We start from the raw sequence: 18796 nt of genomic DNA, 5'->3' as shown, positions 1-18796 counted from the left end.
GGGGTGGGGGGAGGGCACTAGGGGTGAAGTGGTGTACCTACAACATGACTAATAACGATGTACAACTGTAATTTCACAAGGATGTTAACTTTCATAACCCTAATAAAAAAAAGAGAAAAAATGTGTAAAACATATTCACGCGTCTATATGGGAGATGTGTACAATGCCACCACTGCTGCATTCGTAGCAAGATGCCAAGTGGGACACTTTCAGGAGAAAATTTTCGTTGTGGGGTCTGCAAGCTGTAGTTTGCTTTTGCTTTGTCTTGGTTCCCCTCTGGAGGTGAACTGACACATTTTACCTTCAAGTGTTCTTGATAAACTCATTCCCGATCTCAACATAAAAATATAGCTGGCTCCACTAAGCATATAATTTTTCTATCAAACCATCAATATCAATTCCTGGCCTGTGATTCAAGTAATATCTTCACCATAACTTTAAATAATACTTCTCAGTTCTTGGATTAAAGAAATGCTTTCTAATTAAAAGTCCAGCACTCCATATTCTCGAAGTACCAAAAAACCCTGGCAGTCTGAATTTATTGTAATGGAAAATGTTAGGTTTTAGCTACAAAAAAAAGGGTAATGGCTTTTTAAAAAATGACAACAGTAAATGTTTAAGAGATTTATTAAAGCATCTTATCACAAAGACGGAAACATACAAATTAGAAACATGCAACCGCCATCTTCCACAGTCAAGTTAAAATGTTATATATTTTTCCTGTTTTCATAGCTGAAAACTTCAGATCTTATACCCAACTCACTCGCCCTGAACATCTAACTCATCCTTCCTGAAAGTATCCAGGGCAGCAAATAACCAAAATGCAAACTATTACATAAAGAAAGTGCAAAGTTAAAAAGACAATGTGTAGAGAACACCCCCTCCCACCCCCGTCAAAGGCAAACAATGGCACTTCGCTCTTGCTTAACCTAGATTGTCTTCAAAATCTACTAAAATTTAATAGACTTAACAAAAAAAACTGACTTTTAATAGATGTCCAAAAAGCTTGTTAGTGTTTGATAATAAATGCTTAAACAAAGGAAAACGTATTTTATATCAAACTAGTTTAAGAGCCCTGTATTGCAGCATTCTATAAAATAAACAAGACAAAAAGCTGGTGTAGGGTTTATTGACAAAGGCAGAGTTTCCTCAGGCAGGTATGTAAGGAGGCGGTGGTTCTTTTTCCGGCATCTTCACTGCCATTTCATAGGTTGGCAAAACATACTGAAGAGAGAAAAAAATTATATCGGACTTAATTCTCCTTTAAAAATCCTACCTGGAACAATTAAGCTTTCAGATTTTATGTCCTATCGGGGCATACAACCCACAGGGAAGAGCTGAAGAAAATGTTAGCTCAGTAGTTCCTGAGAGCAGAGATGAATAGCAACCTGGAATGTCACATGCAGGTGACATGTCTGATCCAAGACTGCTGGGATGGAGGGAGGGCAGCAAACGGGCAGAACTTCCCTTCTGATCTGACCCTGAGGGTACCAGGACACCTGAGAGGAAGCATGTGCCACTGCTCTGCCCGGTTCCAGGGTGACTGATAAAGTACCAGTGGCAACTACACCTCAGGGGCTGAGGATCTAGGTTAAGTGCCCCTTGAACCACACTAAAGGAAGCCTCTGAGATGCTGGATCCTGAATTTCATCAGAATCTGTAGTCAGAGCATCAGGTACTTACATCATGTCCTCTATAGGAGCGGCCTTCTAACCTAAGTGACTCCAACTGTGACAGGTTGGCCCTACATGGGCCACGATATTCTACACATTGAAAACCTGGGAAGACAGGACAGTAGCGACTCAAGGGCCCCGAGAAGGAAGCCTCCCCACAGACTCAGGGAACACACTGCATTCCTCTCCGCACAGAAAAACCAGCTGCCCTTTGGATCATACGGATGTTTTTTTGAAAGCATCACAAGCTTTGATTGATAGTACCCCATCCTTAGAAATGCCAGAAGCCACAGGTCAGGCATGGCTCACACTGCTGTTTCCTGTGACCTGCCCGCAAAATGCAACCCTCTTGGAGACCACTTATGAATCAAATCTAACAGCCAGGGTGAGTGAGATGGGCAGCACAGGGTGCCTCTCACCCGTGTATCCAGGATGCCAACTGGGAAATGCGAATCTTGTGGATTTAAGCTACTCATGCCCTAAACCACAGTTATGGCACTGAAGAGAAAGTCAAGATGCAGGTTCTTGGGAATCATCAGTAATGGCTAGTGAAGTTTTAATATATTAAAAGGTCATTCACCTGTGGCGGTGCTTCAAAGGCAGGGTATACAGCAATCTCTGGCATGTTTCTGTTGTTGATGTATTTATAACAGTTCCAAACACAGTTGATTAGATAAGCCTAAAAGAATACAAAGAAAATTTACATATGCTAGAAACTCAACAGGCTACCTACTCTAAAATTAAGGTGACTTATAATGCTTTCCTCCACATTTTCTCTACAGAAAAGGGAAGTGACCTCCAATTAGACCTAGCACAGGCCAGGCCCTTTCTCTATTTGCTCTCATTTAAATGCCACAAGTTTTATCATCATCATTTTACAGAGAAATCAGAGATCAGTTTCAATTCAGGTCTGATAACCATCGTGCTGCAGAAGAAATTCTGTTTCTGAACCTTGAGAATTTTACTAGATTTTCAATTCAAATCATGAACCACTTCCAAAAACATAATGATATTCCTTACACTTAGGAAGGATCCTGGCATTTCCAACCACTCTCTGGAAACAAGGGGGAGGACATTCCCTAAAAGCTACTCTACTACTGTGTCAGAATAAACACTGTCACTTCCTGTGAACTGAAAGGAGATAAGGCAACAAAAGGTTTAGGTAGACAGTCTCACAGCCTAATTGGCCCCCCACATATTTAGTCTGCAACTCACCTTAAAAATGATGAATAAGGCAAAGAATGTAAGAACAATGAACAGGAGGCTGCTGGAGTCCAATGCCAGGAGGTCATCTTTATAGGGAAAATCAGGCTATAAAAAAAAAAAGGGAGGGATGAACAGGCAGAGTGGGTGGGTGGACAGACGGACTGACTATTTATGTGAGGAAGATAGTCCCTGAGCTAACATCTGCGCCAACTTTCCTCTACGTTTATATGTGGGATGCTGCCACAGCATGGCACGATGAGTGGTGTGCAGGTCTATGCCCAGGATCCAAACCTGCAAACCCGGAGCCACCGAAGCAGAGCTCGTGAACCCCATCACTCTGCCACTGGATGGCCCCAAGAGGATTTTTAGTGAAACTATTCTGTATGATACTACAGTGATGGATAGATGTCACTACACACTTATCCAAATCTATAGAATGTACAGCACCAAAAGTGAACCCTAATGTCAACTCTGGACTTTCGGTGATAACAATGTATCAATGCAGGTTCATCAATCGTAACCAACGTACCACTGTAGTTTGGGATGTGGATAGTGGGGGAGGCTCTGAGTGTATGGGAACAGTAAGCATATAGGAACTTGCTTTACTTTCTGTTCAATTTTGCTGTGAAACCAAAACTGCAAAACTGCCCTAAAAATAAAGTTTATTGGGCCAGCCTGGTGGTGCACGTGGTTAAGTTCGTGTGCTCCACTTTGGGGACCCAGGGTCCACAGGTTCTGATCCCAGGTGCAGACCTACACATCACTAAGCCATGCTGTGGCAGCACCCCACATACAAAATGGAGGAAGACTGGTACAGATGTTCGCTCAGGGACAATCTTCCTCAAGCAAAAAGAGGAAGACTGGCAACAGATATTAGCTCAGGGCCAATCTTCCTGACCCACCCCCTGCAAAAAAAAGACTTCATTAATTAAACACATACACACACTCTTATAATTCAGCCACGGCACTTGCACTTTGTGATAACCTGGAAAGCAAGTAAGAATACAAACAAAAGGCACCAAAGTCAGAACTGATATTCTAATAAAAACTTATAAAGAGAATTTAACTCAAAGTGCTTTTAACCCTTATTATCACTAATGCATGCGATGATCGCTTAAAATACATTTGTTTAATACCCAGAATACTCCTAAGAGTCTAAGCCGAGTTCATTTTCTCTTTACTTTTCACTATTTTACATCGTTCTGGCCTGTGGAAAGTACAGGACTCCAATCTGCCCCTGGGTCACTGAGTCAAGAAGGCAGGAGGTGCTGAGATTTACCTAAGTTTTACAGGCCATACAGTCCTACGGGGGAAATAATTTTTCTAAAAACCAATCATCAGTCTCAAAGCTCATCAGAAGGGAGGAAAAACAAGGCATGCCCCTGGTTATAAAGCCAGGCAAAACTGTATGCTTTATTGCAGACATACTATGTTCTACTGAGAAGGATCAGCTCTGTTTAGTCAAATATTTCTTGAGCATTTACTGTGTGCAAGGCAACGAGCTAGGTTCAGGGAGAACGGCATCACAAAAGGATAATTTAGGATTTACAAGCTGGCCAACAGAGAAACGACCCTCCAGTCTGAAAGATCAAATGAATACAAGACAGGGGAGAAACCACAGGGGTCTGTAAAAGGAATTGTAAAAAATTCATTTGGATGTTTTTCTTTTTATGATGCTCATTTAATTTTTTGAAACATATCCATTTTTAATGGAAATGTCAACACAAATGCCCAAATAATTTCACATTTTCATAAAAAATACATAGAAATCCCAAAGGACAAAAAAAAAGAAAGAAAGAAAAAGAAAAAATAATGCACATACAAACCCCAAACCCTGGCTAAGTATCTCCCTGGGATAAAACTATTCTTTAAGGCTTCATCTATAAATAAATGAAAAGGACAGAGGCTGTATGGGACCAGGTCATGTGGGAATGCTCTGGATTTTATTCAAAAGGATTGTAATTTTTCAGCCAGCGATGACATGATCAGAGAGAACTACGCTTAGGAAGCCTCTGACCACTGCTGAGCAGGCCAGCAGGCCCTGGCCCCGGTTACTTCTCTCCAGCCTCAGCACACGCTGCTGCCCCTCCCTTACTCTGTGTGCCAGCCACCATGGGCATCTTCTGTCCCCTGACTGTCCATGTCCTTCCTGCCTCAGGTGTCTCTCTTACTTGACCATTTTCTTCTATCTTAATTCGTATTCAGACTCGAGTGCATTTCGAATCTCAATTCCCAGCCCTGGTCTGACACCTGTGCGATATCCACTCACACAGCAGCCTACACTTTTCCTTCACAGCTTGTATTGCAATTTTAATTCAATAACTGTCAGTTTTCCAATTCCTTCACTAGAAAGTTAAGTTCCACTGACATATCCCTAGGACCTAGCAGACTGCCTTGCACATAATAAGCAATCAACAAGTGTTTTTCGAATGAATGACAAATTTGGTGGTATGCAAAATGGACTAGACAGGAAATCTGGAAGTGGGGAGAAAAGCCCTAAAAGACAGCATTTTTTAAATGAATTTTCATTTATCTGGACCCCACACCTCAACCCAGAGCAGTCCCTGCCCCTCCATCATTTGGCATTAATCTAAGCCCCTCATTTTCTGCTGTCATGTGACAGTTCTAGCTCGTCACCACAGATAACGTCTTCATGTCTTGCCTCCCCAAATACGTGGTGTGCTCCTTGAAGAGAGGAAAGTTATGTTTACACCTACACCATTCACCAATGGTTCGCCTAGAACAAAGTGAAGGATACAGCAGACACTCAAATATTTGCTACGGATGCCTGCAAAGACAAAAAGCTAATACTTTAACGAGTGCCAAACACAGTCAAATTTTTATACTTGAAGTATACTCAAAACGAAAGCTGAAGTACTCCCCGAGTTCTATGACATCCATTTTAGGGACCTTTAATATTGGATTATCCAAATGGTATGGTAAGAAGATACTCTATTTTCATCTTACTGGTTTCAACATGGTAGTTAAGCGGAGTAACAGTTATGATTTTAAAATACTTTTAAAAATAAACAGGGCAGGTTAAATAAAAATAGTACCTAAAGCTGACTCAGAATTTCAATTCAAATATTTTACTTAAAAAAAAAGTTTAATTAGCATACACACTTACTAATTGATCCAGATATTCTTTGATTCTTGGCAAATAAGTGAGAGAACTGATAGCAACCAGGCAACTGAGAACAAAGTCAAAAAGCCGGTAACAGAAGAACGGGATCAGCCAACCCACTTGATACTGAAAAAACACAACCGCAACATCACATCACATAGAGGAAATTAAGTAAGTACCAAGCAGTAAACGTCAAGCTCTAAAAGGTGAAAACACAGGATACTTACAGAAATTGCTCCATATACCAGCATTGAACTGATTATAAACATAAGAACAGAGACGGCAAAAAGAACACAGGCATTATCTAAGAAAACAAAAACAAAAATCTAATTAAGCTACTTACATAACAAAAAGAACAAACTCTTCATGACAAAATAATGTTTTAAAGCTAGCTTTAAAATGGCTAAGTATTTTCAAGACTGGCTATGAAAAAAAATCTAAGGCCAAGAGGGTTAAAAAAAAAACACAACAAAAAACCTGCCTCAGCATTAAGTAATGAAGCTTGAGAAATTCACGCCTTTGTTTTTCTTGCCTCTTAAATTGCTACAACTCACTGACACTTATTTAGGCGGGCACATGAACCAGGTAGTTTGCTAGAGAAACATCTCTCCCCAGAGTCTAAGAGTCTGAGGACATGTAAAGAGATCATTTTAATCCAATGTGGCAAGTGCTACAACAGAAGCAGAAACAATTAGCTTTGCCTGGAAAATCAGGGAAAAATACAAAAGAAATGACACAAGCTGGGTCTTGTGAGATGAGGAGGGTTCAAGTGGAGGAAAAGGCTGGCATCCGCTTAAAAGACATGATTAAACCAAAGAATGCCACATACGCCCCTTCTCGCCTTAGACGCATCATTTGAATGCAAGGTTTACCTTGAACCCTCCCACCTCTCCCTCATTCCAACGTCCACACTCAGCGCTCCACATCTCTTCACCTTGGCTTCTCTGCTGTGCGTGCATCTGTCGTCTTCTCTGTTCCTCAACTCTTTCTCAGGTTGTTCCCTTTCTCTACATTAATCCACAACCAAGTAATTTCTCACAAAACAACCAAGTAATTTCAAACAATACAAAATCACACATTTTGAGATTCTTAGCACAAATCTACAGTTGAATCTGTGACTATGAATAGACATTAAGAACCCAAAGGGCACGAATAATGATGAAAGATTCACGTAACTGCTGAATATTCACACTACTGGATAAATGTTACATATCATCTTGTCACTTGGCAGTATAAACATCATCAATATTTGCCACTAAAGTAAGTCAGAATAGCCCTCTTTAAATTTTCCTAGAGGATATAGGATAGCTAAATATTAAGAATTTAAAGGACCTTCCTGCTGCAGCATGCAAAATGGCACTGAAGAGGGAAGAATTCAGATATAAACAAAAGACAAAATCAAACGGGAGAGGTACCATCAAACTGGAAAGCAAAATTTATAATTCAAACAATCAGCTTTCAAAAATCTGTTATGGAAGACTACACGCTTATTTCCATTTCTTAAAGTATCGAAAGAATAATTCAAGTGAAGTTCAACGTCTTCCATTAGAGCAACAAACAACACGATAGGGGGGAAGTGGGGAGGGGGCGGGCAATACATATAACGCCTGCAACAAGAGACGCTCCAGGATTTGGGAATCAATAAAGCAAACAAAATATGAGGGCCAGATGCCTGGAGAGGAAGCTCAGGTTTCCAGCCCCAGCAGAGCCAGGAACCTCCTCTATGAGGCCCCCACGCGTTTACCGATTCCCGAGGTGAATGTAAATAAAGTTAAATTCATATCTGAAAAACAGCTTGCATATGTTGCAGTATTTCAGTATATATCCAGTGTCATATCCTGTTTAGTTGATTAAAAATAACTAACCAAGAACCTCATTATTTAAAATCTGTCACCAGGCCAATGATCAGAAATTAACTTGTTATTTTAACACTGGGACGGAGGCAAAGTCAAATTTCAACTTTCAAAGAAACACAAACTACCAATGACCAAGAACTACATACTTTTACATTCTCTCAAGAATAAGGGCTTTGGCAGAATTATAATCAACAAAAATATGACAATACATCCGATTCTCTCTACAGCAGTCACAATACTCATGCAACACGCAATAAACGCATGACTTCACACCTGCAGCTCCAGCCAAGAACGCCAGCTGGACAAACTACAAGAATCTCAAGAACCATAAATCTTTTTCTACACCTCGACTTTAAGAGAAACATACATGACAAGGGAAAATGCTGACATGAGCAGGTTTAGTAAAATTTTACAGCCTAAAGTAAAATCATGAAAATACCAAAAACAGCCATTAGAAGCTCAAATTTTATTTATTGTTCTACTTTGGTTTTTAAATAAAAACAGACTACTCAGAAAAAAGCAAATGATAGAAGGGATGTTTCTAATACGTTCCTGGTATTTCTTCTATCACATCTGACAACAAAATTAAAGGATTATACTGTATCTGAAAAGACAATCAGGAGATACTATAGAGTATGACAGGTAGCCACAAAACCCTGGCTCTTAGAAACAGAAGTCAGCCCTGTGGACAATGAATCATTTGAATTACCAACCAAATTTTTTTAAAAAACAACTTCATAAATGGATGGGAGAAGGTCATAAATGTAATGAAGCTCAGAACTTTGTAATAAAAGCTTAGAAATCTAAGAATATGATAATTAAGATCCCATAATATTATAAATATAACACACGTGAACTGGAACATTTTTCTGAAGTGAAATTTTTAAAAATCAACATGCAGAAGCTGTTCGCACTGAAAAGTCTGAAGTATAATTTCTGTTCAAATACTAAATTTCTAACATAATTTATAGTAATATAAAATCATAGCTACAATTTTTCCCACCTGTACTTCAGAGAAAGATAATGAAAACACTGCTATCGGGGAATAAATAGGTTTAAAAAGGTAATTTCCATGAATGTCCCAGGGTTACACTATTTTTACCTCCAATGTCAAGTCTTTCTTCATCTAAACAATAGAAATATATTTAGAATTGTGACTCTGAGCAAAAGATGTCACCAAATATTCCAATAATTCACATTTTATATTTTACTGTGAGTCTATTTTCCCCACGAGCAAATCTCCCATCCTCTACTACACATGTCAGCTGACCCTCAACGGCTCATGGTCTTCTTGAAATCCTTCTTCCCCTCTTATCTCTACAGTACCCAACAAGGCACATATTTCTCAAAAGTCTTCCGGGACTCCATTCCATTTTCTGGCTGGAAATGCTCACTCATAATTCTATCTTTGAAAAACCTACAAAAACACTTTTATGCCTCAGCAAGTAGAATAACAAGCATAATTCAATCAATCCTCCCCTAAATAACAAGTGTGTGCGTGCGTGTTTAATTAGCAGGAGATATTTTCAAAGAAAAACATACCAGCCATTCTCTCAGATGAATAATAATTGCCAATGACTTCATACTGAATGTTGACGGCTGGCATTGAGTTTGGATGAGTCACCTCCACAGTCAGCAAAATTGCCATCAATAGGTTTACCACCTGTGAAAGACATTTTAGCAATTATATTATTAACCAGGAAGCAGTCTTCAGCACAATCTTTAGATGTCTTCTCATATTTAAAATTGTTTTACTTGCAGTAGCAAAGATATAAAATAGTAGAAGACTGTGAGATAAAATATGCAACACCACCACAAGAATAGTTTAAAATAAACATTTCATAAAGTGAAAATATAAACTTAACATTAACCATTTCGGAGAAATGATGTTTGATTGCTCCTGTGTAATATCAATATAACAGAATAAAAAGGCACAACAATTAAAAATAAGGGGTCACCACAAATTGTTCATGTTCAGAGTCACATATTTATTTATATACCCATCTCAGAGCGTCTGTGTTTGAAGAAGCTACAGTTCATCCAATACACTTATCCATCAGAGAAACACAATGCCCGTCAGATAAGCCTGAAACCCCTCCACAGTTATCTCCCACCCAGCGATAGAGAACTATGTCCTCTTGAACCAGACTCAAATGCTTAAGAGACTTTCCAAGATTTTGACTACATCACTCAACTTTCACCTACTGTCTTAACTCTGTCTTTGAGACTATCTGCTCCCCCTTCTGAATAAGTGCTCCTCTAAAAACTAAGGGCAGCTGACATGTGTCTCCAAATACTGTCTTTTCTAGAATAAACATTCAAGTACTTAAACCATTTCTCTAACTAGCACATTTTCCAGCTACCTCGCTATCCCTCTTTGCTGTCCTCTATACACATGCTCCAGTTTGTAGGACATACTACTAAAATGAGATAAGCCTAGTCAGAACACACCAGGATCTTGGTCCCCACACCCTAGCCAACAGATTTCAATTCATGTGTCCTGAAATCACACTGGCTTCATAAATTTTTAGAATGTCACATGAGAGTAACTCCCTAAAACCCTCTTTTTCACACTTCATCCTGCTAAGCTACCACCTCTACCTGGACAGCTGGATTCAGAAGCCCAAGCACAAGCCCTAGTATATTTGCAATCAAATTTCATCTTACTACATTCTTGCCTGTCCAGATTTTCTCCATCTAGATTCTGACCCCCTACAGATTCACTCTCTCCCCCAGCTTCCTGCATCTGAAAATATGATCAGTGTGTAATCAGTATCTCCACCTAAGCCACCAGCAAAAAGAACGGGCTGAGGACAAAACTGCCAGAGGCCGTCCTCTTCTCATTCATCAGCAACCTGTGAAGAAAACTCTTTATCTGGCCCAGAGGAGCATCCTGAGACTGTCAAACATCTTGCTGAAATCTCACAGTTAACAGCTGGTGAATTTTCCTACTCTACCAGAGTTGTAACTCGAACAAGGAAATTATTTATGCTCTAGTTGTAGTAAATCCCTAGGGTGTCCTAGGAGGCATCACATCCTTTAAGTGCTCAAAACAGTCCCGTTTCCGACTCAATACAGAAACCTCCCCTAGGACTGGAGTTAGGCCTCCCTAACTAAAGTTCACAGAATCTGTTCTCTGCCCCTTTGAGAAAATCTGAACATTTGAGACTTTCAAGGGCTATCTGAGCCTTATCAACAGTATTTTAAACAAACTATTATGTAGCTCTTTCCTGTTTACCCTGAACAACACGTATACATAGCTTATCAGCTGAAGGCATTTCACATTCTCAAAGAGAACAGCCCAAACTTTTATCTTTAAACAAGATAAGGTTAGGCGATCTAAACGATGTTACAATATCAAATTCAGAATCAATTCACATTTCTGAGGATATACTATACACTAAGTACATTTACACATATTACTTCACTTATTCCTCGCAACCACCTAGCGAAGTAAATATTCCTAAAGCCCACTTGCGATGGGGAAACTAAGGTTCAGCAAAGCGAAATAACTTGTGTTAAGTTCACTGAGCTGAGAGAGAACAGAGCTAGGATACAAACCTGGTTCTTAAGACAGCCAGCTTCTTAGCACTACATGGTTACTTACCACCATTCCTAAGCAACCCCTGCTTTGAGGTCTTCCCAAAAGAAACCATTATCTAAGGCCATAAAATGTTTATACTTTACTCTCCAAATAAACATGGTCAGTAGCATGCCTCTTTCCTTGCACTGCTCAGAGGCAAGCACTTGAGCTCAGCATTGGTGCTTCAACTCTCATCCTTCAGCTCTTAAAAGGTCTCACAAGGGGCAATCATATTTGCAAGGAGGCTCCCCATTTGAAGGCTTTCTTTATTGCCCATTTTTATTGCAGCGGGTTTTAGCCAGCATATGTGGTGTATGTGTGCGAGTTAACACGATTAGGTGAATTAATTATGGAAGAATCAAATATATCTACTGAAACATTACATACTCTGTGTACGGAAATCAATTTGAAATCAATTCAGCAAGCTCTTCTTTCCTAAACACAATACAGTCACAGTTAAAAAGCCCTGCACAGTACAGAAACACATTCTCATGTCCAGAAAAAGATGGAAACTTAATTACTAAATGAAGGAAATGACACACCAAAAATACTAATTTAATTTTCTCTTCTTAAATATTTTTATCACATGTAGGATTTATAAAAATCTTTCTTCTTTTCCATGGCTAAATCACAGACTCATCCACTATTTTCTTCTTGTAGCATTCGTGACACTCCAAATTTCAATTCATTTTGAGACACACCCCTGAATATGAAACAAAATAAATCAGAGGTCTAATCAAAATGACCAAGAAGTGGTAAAATAAATTTCAACATTACATCATTAAAAGCTCAAACAATTTTTCAAATCTTCACTGAATTAGTAATAGTTCATTAGAATCCTAATTTACATATTAAAGTACTAATTTGGAAAACCTATCCTTGAGATCTCCAAAGATTCACCACTGAGCACCTATCCTGTGCTCATACACAGGCCCCGTGCTATTTACTTTTGATTAGAGTTTATATTTTTACTAAGTTGCATGTAGCATTTATCAAAATATACATAAAATTAACTTGATAATCTTGCAATAGAAAATTCCTCTGAAAAATAGCAACTATGTACAAACAATTCCAGAATATTTATTCCTGATTCATTTTTCCCTTTTACTGCATTGGAAATAAAATTAACAAGAAAGTAATTAAAATCATGATTAACTTCTAAACCTAGTAATATGGAGAGGTATGAAAGGCAGCAAATAATGCTAAAAGCACGGGCAATCAACACAGCAGTCAATGTGGGAGTGGCACTGTCAATGGAGTGGTCAAACAATACAGTTTGCATTATTTTTGTAAGCCTTCTGCACACCTTAGATAAGTAAACAAACAACAAACCCAGGTGTGTTCGATTTCACTGGTTACAAAGGAACAGTATCAGATCCATGGAAGCACTTGGCCTCAAGGAGAGTAATTCCTCTTTGCTTTCTCATTTCATTGCCACACCCATCCCAGAAGATTCTTTGAGGACTGGTTTTCGTTTTTGTTTTAAATCATTATTCTTTAGTTTCCCATAGCATATTTTGCCACAACCCAGTATCTGCTGAAACTATAACTAAAACAAAGTGTCTGCTTCAGAGCATCCTGATAAGGCAGAGAGAGCGCATCCACACGGAGCCAGTCTACAACACCACATCAGCAAAGAACAGGCAGCAGATGAAGACCAATACTGACTACCTTTAAAATCTTGTTAAATGTATATTTTATATACTACATATATGTGTTTGTTGTTGTTACCATTACATGCAGTTTCAAATGAGTCATTCCTATCATTTTTTGGAGGAGACAATTCATTTAACAAATGTCTAATGAACACTTCAAATGTTCTAATTAATAACTTAGCTACTACACATATTTTATTGAGCAAGACCTATCACCTTCCTCCCTCAAGGAGGACATCTTGTTGTAGGGGGAGAAAAATAAGAAAGAGATAATCATACTAATGTGCAACCAGTACAATTTAATAAGTACATACAAAAGGTATGCAGAAACTTTCTAGGTACAGTGAGGAAACCAGAGCCCTCTGGCTGGGAGGTAAGGAAAGCTCCACCAAGAACACATGTGAGGTAACCATTAAAAAATTAACTGGAATTGACAAAATGTTGTTAAAGACTGAAGCTGGGTGATAAGTAAAAGGAAGATTTTTATACTATTTCACTATTTTTGTTATTTGAGATATTCCTTAATAAAGATTCAAGAAAGGACTTGCGAGGAGAAGGAATAGCATTTGCAAAGGCATTGAGGCACAAAACAAAACGGGAAAGATACTAACTTTGAAACATAAACAAACTATATTTATTTAAAGGAGTCAGGAGTGAGGGAGGAAAGCTGTCCGTGTTTTTCTCTAGGCTACCCAACCTAAGTTCATCATTGAGACACTCATGTAAAATTAGCCATACATTAAATCTTTCCAAGATCTAAAATTATAACAAATGCTCAAAATGTCCTCTTGCAATAGCCCATTAACCCTGAAGGAGGAGACCCCTGCAGCAGACGTTTAAGCCCACTTTCAATCATTTAATAAACGTTTGAACTTACGCCACCTAAGAAACTGTTGTTTAAAATCATCTCACTTCAAATTCTTTAATAAATGATAGAGAAAACCATTTCAGGAACACCACAATTTAAACTGGAGCTCATTCTGAAATTTAATATTACTTAACCAGGTATTAAGCTAGGCATGCTTCTTTCAAATCTAAAATGCCAAAGGCTAACGCTTCAGGGTTGGTGCACCTAATAACTGGCTCTGGCTTCTCTATGACCTGCTGCACTATTTAATACCACACAACTAATGCTTTAGCATATACAGTGCTGCAGTTGCCTTAACACTAGACCAGTAGAAGCAGTTGCTAGAAAGCAATGATACTGTGTCAGATACAAAGTCACTGACACAACTTCTGGGCCCGATAGGAGGCGGGGGCTGCACCTTCAGGTTCCAAACAGCACAGAGGCAATCTAAAGAGAATCATAAATATTCTCCCACCTAGAACAGAGGAGGAGAGCATCTTGGCAAGGTAGCTGGAGAGGGAAGTGACATTCTACCTCACTCACTTCCACATTGCTTCTCTATTTTAGTAAAGAAGCTTCTGGCAACAAAATGCACTGGTTGGACAAGTTCTCTTTGTTTAGAAATATTATACTACACTTTTGTGCAGGTGGTCTTGTTTTCTAAATGTTACACGTCTCCCCAACTAGGCAGAAATTGTGTCTTTATATTGTTCTGGTATTGAAGCCACACTTTTTGAAAGTCACCAGAAATACTGTGATCAACAAAACCAGTGGCCTTTTCCAGTCCTTAATCTGATTTGAATCTGATAACACCGATCACAATCTCCTTCTCTCCTGACACTGTACCATAAGTTTCATTTTTGTACCTGTGCTCCAAAGTTCTTTGTAATGTTATAAATACTATGGACAGATGGATGGATGCCATGTTCAAAACAAGAAACATTTGGGAGCCTCTATTTCACAGGTAATAGTAATACAAAAGACGAATGACACACGGTCCCTGTGATTTGGTCTTGTTCTATGTCCACCACAGCCTTTTACATTGTAGATGATCAATAAATCTCTTAAGACAGATTAATTGACGAAGCAATTTACAATGTTCCACTAAGAAAAGTCCAGCAAAGTAAGAACAGCTATGGCATCTTTTTAAAATTGTGAAACTAAAGCATGGAAAAAAGGAGAGACGTGGAATGTCTTCACATGCACTGCTTCCAGTAGGGAACAGATTTAAACTCTTCACCCCCTATTTTGGGAGAATACATGCCTTTACTAAAGTTTTTCTCTCTGCATTTTCAGGTTCACTATTTATAATTCCCACTTTTCCCTGCTATTCCTTTCATTTTTACGAGCGGACCCCACTGCATAAAGAAAAACCTGCCTACAAAAGACTGGGAAGAAACACAGCCAATTACATTCAGATGGCTGAAATCGGGATGGTGCTTATTTCCTTCTTGAGAAGTTAGAAATCCTTTGTTCTGTGAATGGAGGGAAAAACCCGAGAAGAAAAAGGAAGATTAAGTTTGCAGGCGCGAGTCCCAGGCAGCTGGACTTTCTCAGTTAAGGAGGAGGGAATCATCTTCTAGGGATGAGGGAGGCAGGGTTGAGTAAGAGGCTTGAGGACCCTAAAGATTTGAATTATTCATTTAGGAGAACGGAAGGCAGAGCTAAGGAGGAACAAAAGAAACTGAAGACCCAAACCCTTAGCACAGCGGAAAAAAAAAGGAAGTTAAATGATTGATGTCCAGTATTACAAATCTGTTAAAATACAGAACAAGAGGGGGTCTTTGCATAAAAATGTGATATAATTATACCAATAAGATGATGTTTCTGAAATATAAAGCTACCGGAAATACCAAAATAAATTTAGTAGGAGTAAATAAGCCTATACATTCAAGTTTTGTTGTTGTTCTTTTTAATGTACAGTAATGAAGCAGGCCTGCAAAAAACAACAGGGCAGTCAGGAATAACGTGGAGGTCAGGGGGTCCCCTGGGCGTGGGCCATGAAACAGTATCTGCCCAACTGAAGAGGATTCTCATCTGGTGTTTGTGCAAGTGGTAATGATTTCATGGCACTGAGTAGGGAAGTAACGAAGACAGACAAAGACAGAAACAATATCTGTGATAAAGCTCTTCCCTTTTTGGCAGTTCACAGAAGTTATCAGAAACTGTGTGGTATCACTAATGGCACAACCTCCCACACCGAAAAAAAAAAATCACAAAGTGATTAGCAAAAGTGGCCAAGTCGACAATGTGAGAAGTTTATAAAAGCTTCTGTAAAGTCTTCATAACCTAAAACTACCTAAACAGAATCATACTGAGAAGTCACAGACAAACGAGCTTCAACGTGTACGAGACTGGAGACAGTAGTAGGAAATCACAAAGTGGTACCAGTGAACCACCAATTAACAACGTCGTCAACTTGGTTATGACATAGAATTGCACAGATCTTGGAATCCAGGAAATGCTAGCATATGTGGGCAAAATACAGCAGGCTCTCAATAAAGGTCTCTTAAAAAACGGACCGGGTCTAACACGAAAAGCGTCTAATAGGCAGGGACGAGTTGCATCAGGAAAAAGCAGATCGAGTGTAAATCCAAGCAAAAGGTACTGCCTTTAACAGAATGTCTAGACTCACAACAGATGCCTTTCTGCCTACATCACAAACACACTGTAACAAATAAGGTCCAGCAACCACAGACAACTGCGTTACAATTGGATCTTTCCTTTCCTTTTAAGCAAGACATATGTCGAAACTAGGCTGCATTTATCAAGCGCCGCTCCCAACTGTTTCGTTAGGGGAAAAAACTCCAGAGACCAATGGTGGCGGTGGGGGGGACGGGGGGCTTTTCAGATCACGAAGTACAAAAAGAACTGAAGTCTAGTAACTTCCAGAAACCCCCACCAAAAACTAGCACCCTCATCTCCTCCCCCGCGCCCCCCGCCCCCGCAACGCCTCCGCCTTTCCCGATCCCGCTTTTCCCCTAATTCTTGCCAAACAATCTCCCCATTCCCTCCCACCCCCACTCCGATTCCTGGACAGTCTCCTCCCTCAAAGTTAGAGCACCCCAAACAGAAGCTCCCCTACACCTTCTCGCCCCACCCAACACCCCGTTTTCAGTCCCACCTCCTCCCAGGGAACACTCCCTTTCAGCCCGGGCTCCCCCACTTCTCGCTCATGCGCATTCCCCGCAGGGCCCCTACCCTCCCGTCCCGCCCTTACCATGTACCAGGTCCCCAGGATGATGGTCTCGGTGCGGACATGGCAACAGCCGCAGCACCGGTTGCTGTAGAACCGGTCGCTGCGGCTCCGCTTGAAAGTCATGGACACCATCGGGAAATCGCGGGCCTCCTTCTTGGCCGGGCCCCTGAAAAACGCTTTGCGCCCAGCGGTTGAACCCAGACAGCTCAGTCACCGAGTCCAAAACCAAACTACGCGTCTTCAAGCCCGCCCCCAGCCTGAGCCCGGGCCAGCTGCTTCGCAGCTGCGCACTGAGTGCCGAGCGCCGCTCTCGCGCGACCTCGGACTACCCCTCTTCCTCCACCTTCCCGGCACACAGGCCAATGGAAGAGCGGAACGCTGGGTGGACTCGGCCCCTGATTGGAAAAACTTGAAGATTGACAAGACGTCACGCCCAATCAGAAGTGCAGCTCGCCTCAGCGCTAATAAATCCCCCCTTCTTCCGTGAGGGCGAGGGCTGGCTCGTAGGCCTAGGATCGTTTGTGTTGGGGGTAGCCTGGCAGGCCACCATCCCCGAGACCAGAGCGGCAAGAAAAAAGAGGCATTTAATGGAAAGTGGGAGAGACGAGATGAGCGGTGGCAGAAAGCCGGCACGAAGGGATTTTCTGAGTGACATCTGTGCCACGTCCCACTTGGGAGGCCTGACGGGACTGCGGCTGCTCACGTGACCTTTGCGCGCAGCTCGATTATTGGGCTGGCCGGGGGCGGGGCCTGTGGGGGAAGGGGCGGAGCCAATCACCTCTCTGGGGTCCCCCTCCGCACCGTGGGGGAAGATGGGGATTTCCTGGAGGGATACGCTTTTTGTCACTGTGAAGGCTGTGTGTAGGAAGCAAAGAAATACAATCCAACCCTGCCAAAGGCAGCTAAGAGGCAAGAGAATTGAGGAAAGTAAAAGCAGTAAAGCGGAAGAACTGCCTAGGTGCTGGGTGTTTACAGGTAGAATGATTATTATAGGGAAAAATTGTGAAATACATTGAATGGACCAAAAGATTACTGGGTGTCTTCAGTGAAAAACCAGCCATAGTCTGGCAGTGCCTTCCGGGTATTCCGATGGGGGGCTTTCCATCTTTGTTTGTGGAGCTCTGTACAACTCTGAATTGTAGGTAACTAATAGCAAGACGACTTACTCTTGTTCATTGAACTTCTTATTGAATCTTCCCACTCCTTGGAAGAAGCCATTTTGCATCTTTTTGTAAATTCATTTCCTATTCCTGATTAAACAATATAAATGGGTACTTTAAATTCTCCTTTAAGCTATTTCTAACATTTTACCACCCCTCATTAATGAGTAAATAAAATCTTTCACACATGTTCACTTTGTATTTGTATGAGACTTATGACTTTTACTTTTTAAGGAAATACATGGTTTAACTCTTTGGAAAGTACACTTCCTTTTAGCTAATAGAAAGGCCTTCCCCTCTGCCAAGTATATTCTTAGCTGGAGACCACAGTGAATTCAGAGTAAAGTTTGTTGCATTGGCATGGCTTCAATGAGCACTGCCTGAAATTATATATTAATTTGTTGATTATTTATCTCCTCCACTAAAATGTAAATTCTGGAAGAGCAGAGACTGTGTTTACTTCTGCTACACTAAAGGAATTGTCCATGGACGA

General features: G+C 40.4%; 1 protein-coding gene across 1 annotated transcript; it reads right to left on the bottom strand.

Moving 5' to 3' along the window:
* Positions 1-611: 611 nt before the first annotated feature.
* LAPTM4A (lysosomal protein transmembrane 4 alpha) lies at positions 612-17415 on the bottom strand. The gene is made up of 7 exons (XM_046662899.1): positions 17165-17415; positions 9402-9522; positions 6231-6307; positions 6007-6129; positions 2889-2984; positions 2254-2352; positions 612-1224 (listed from the first exon to the last, which is right to left on the bottom strand). The coding sequence occupies exons 1-7, from the start codon at positions 17273-17275 to the stop codon at positions 1150-1152; spliced, it is 702 nt and encodes a 233-aa protein (XP_046518855.1). The 5' UTR covers positions 17276-17415; the 3' UTR covers positions 612-1149.
* Between the last annotated feature and the right edge of the window lie 1381 nt (positions 17416-18796).

This window comes from Equus quagga, chromosome 5 (assembly GCF_021613505.1).
Source record: "Equus quagga isolate Etosha38 chromosome 5, UCLA_HA_Equagga_1.0, whole genome shotgun sequence".
Classification (NCBI taxonomy): domain Eukaryota; kingdom Metazoa; phylum Chordata; class Mammalia; order Perissodactyla; family Equidae; genus Equus; species Equus quagga.
Note: the sequence above shows the minus strand (reverse complement) of the source record. Positions and strands in the feature narration are given on the sequence as shown.

What these genes read in the sequence shown, in the direction of transcription:
- LAPTM4A (XM_046662899.1), bottom strand. Translation starts at nt 17,275, where the DNA reads ATGGTGTCCATGACTTTCAAGCGGAGCCGCAGCGACCGGTTCTACAGC. An exon ending in TTCATCTGAGAGAATGGCTG is followed by an intron (nt 6,308 to 9,401) that starts GTATGTTTTTCT and finishes TTGTTTTCTTAG; the next exon opens with ATAATGCCTGTGTTCTTTTT. An exon ending in CCTTTGAAGCACCGCCACAG is followed by an intron (nt 1,225 to 2,253) that starts GTGAATGACCTT and finishes TTCTCTCTTCAG; the next exon opens with TATGTTTTGCCAACCTATGA.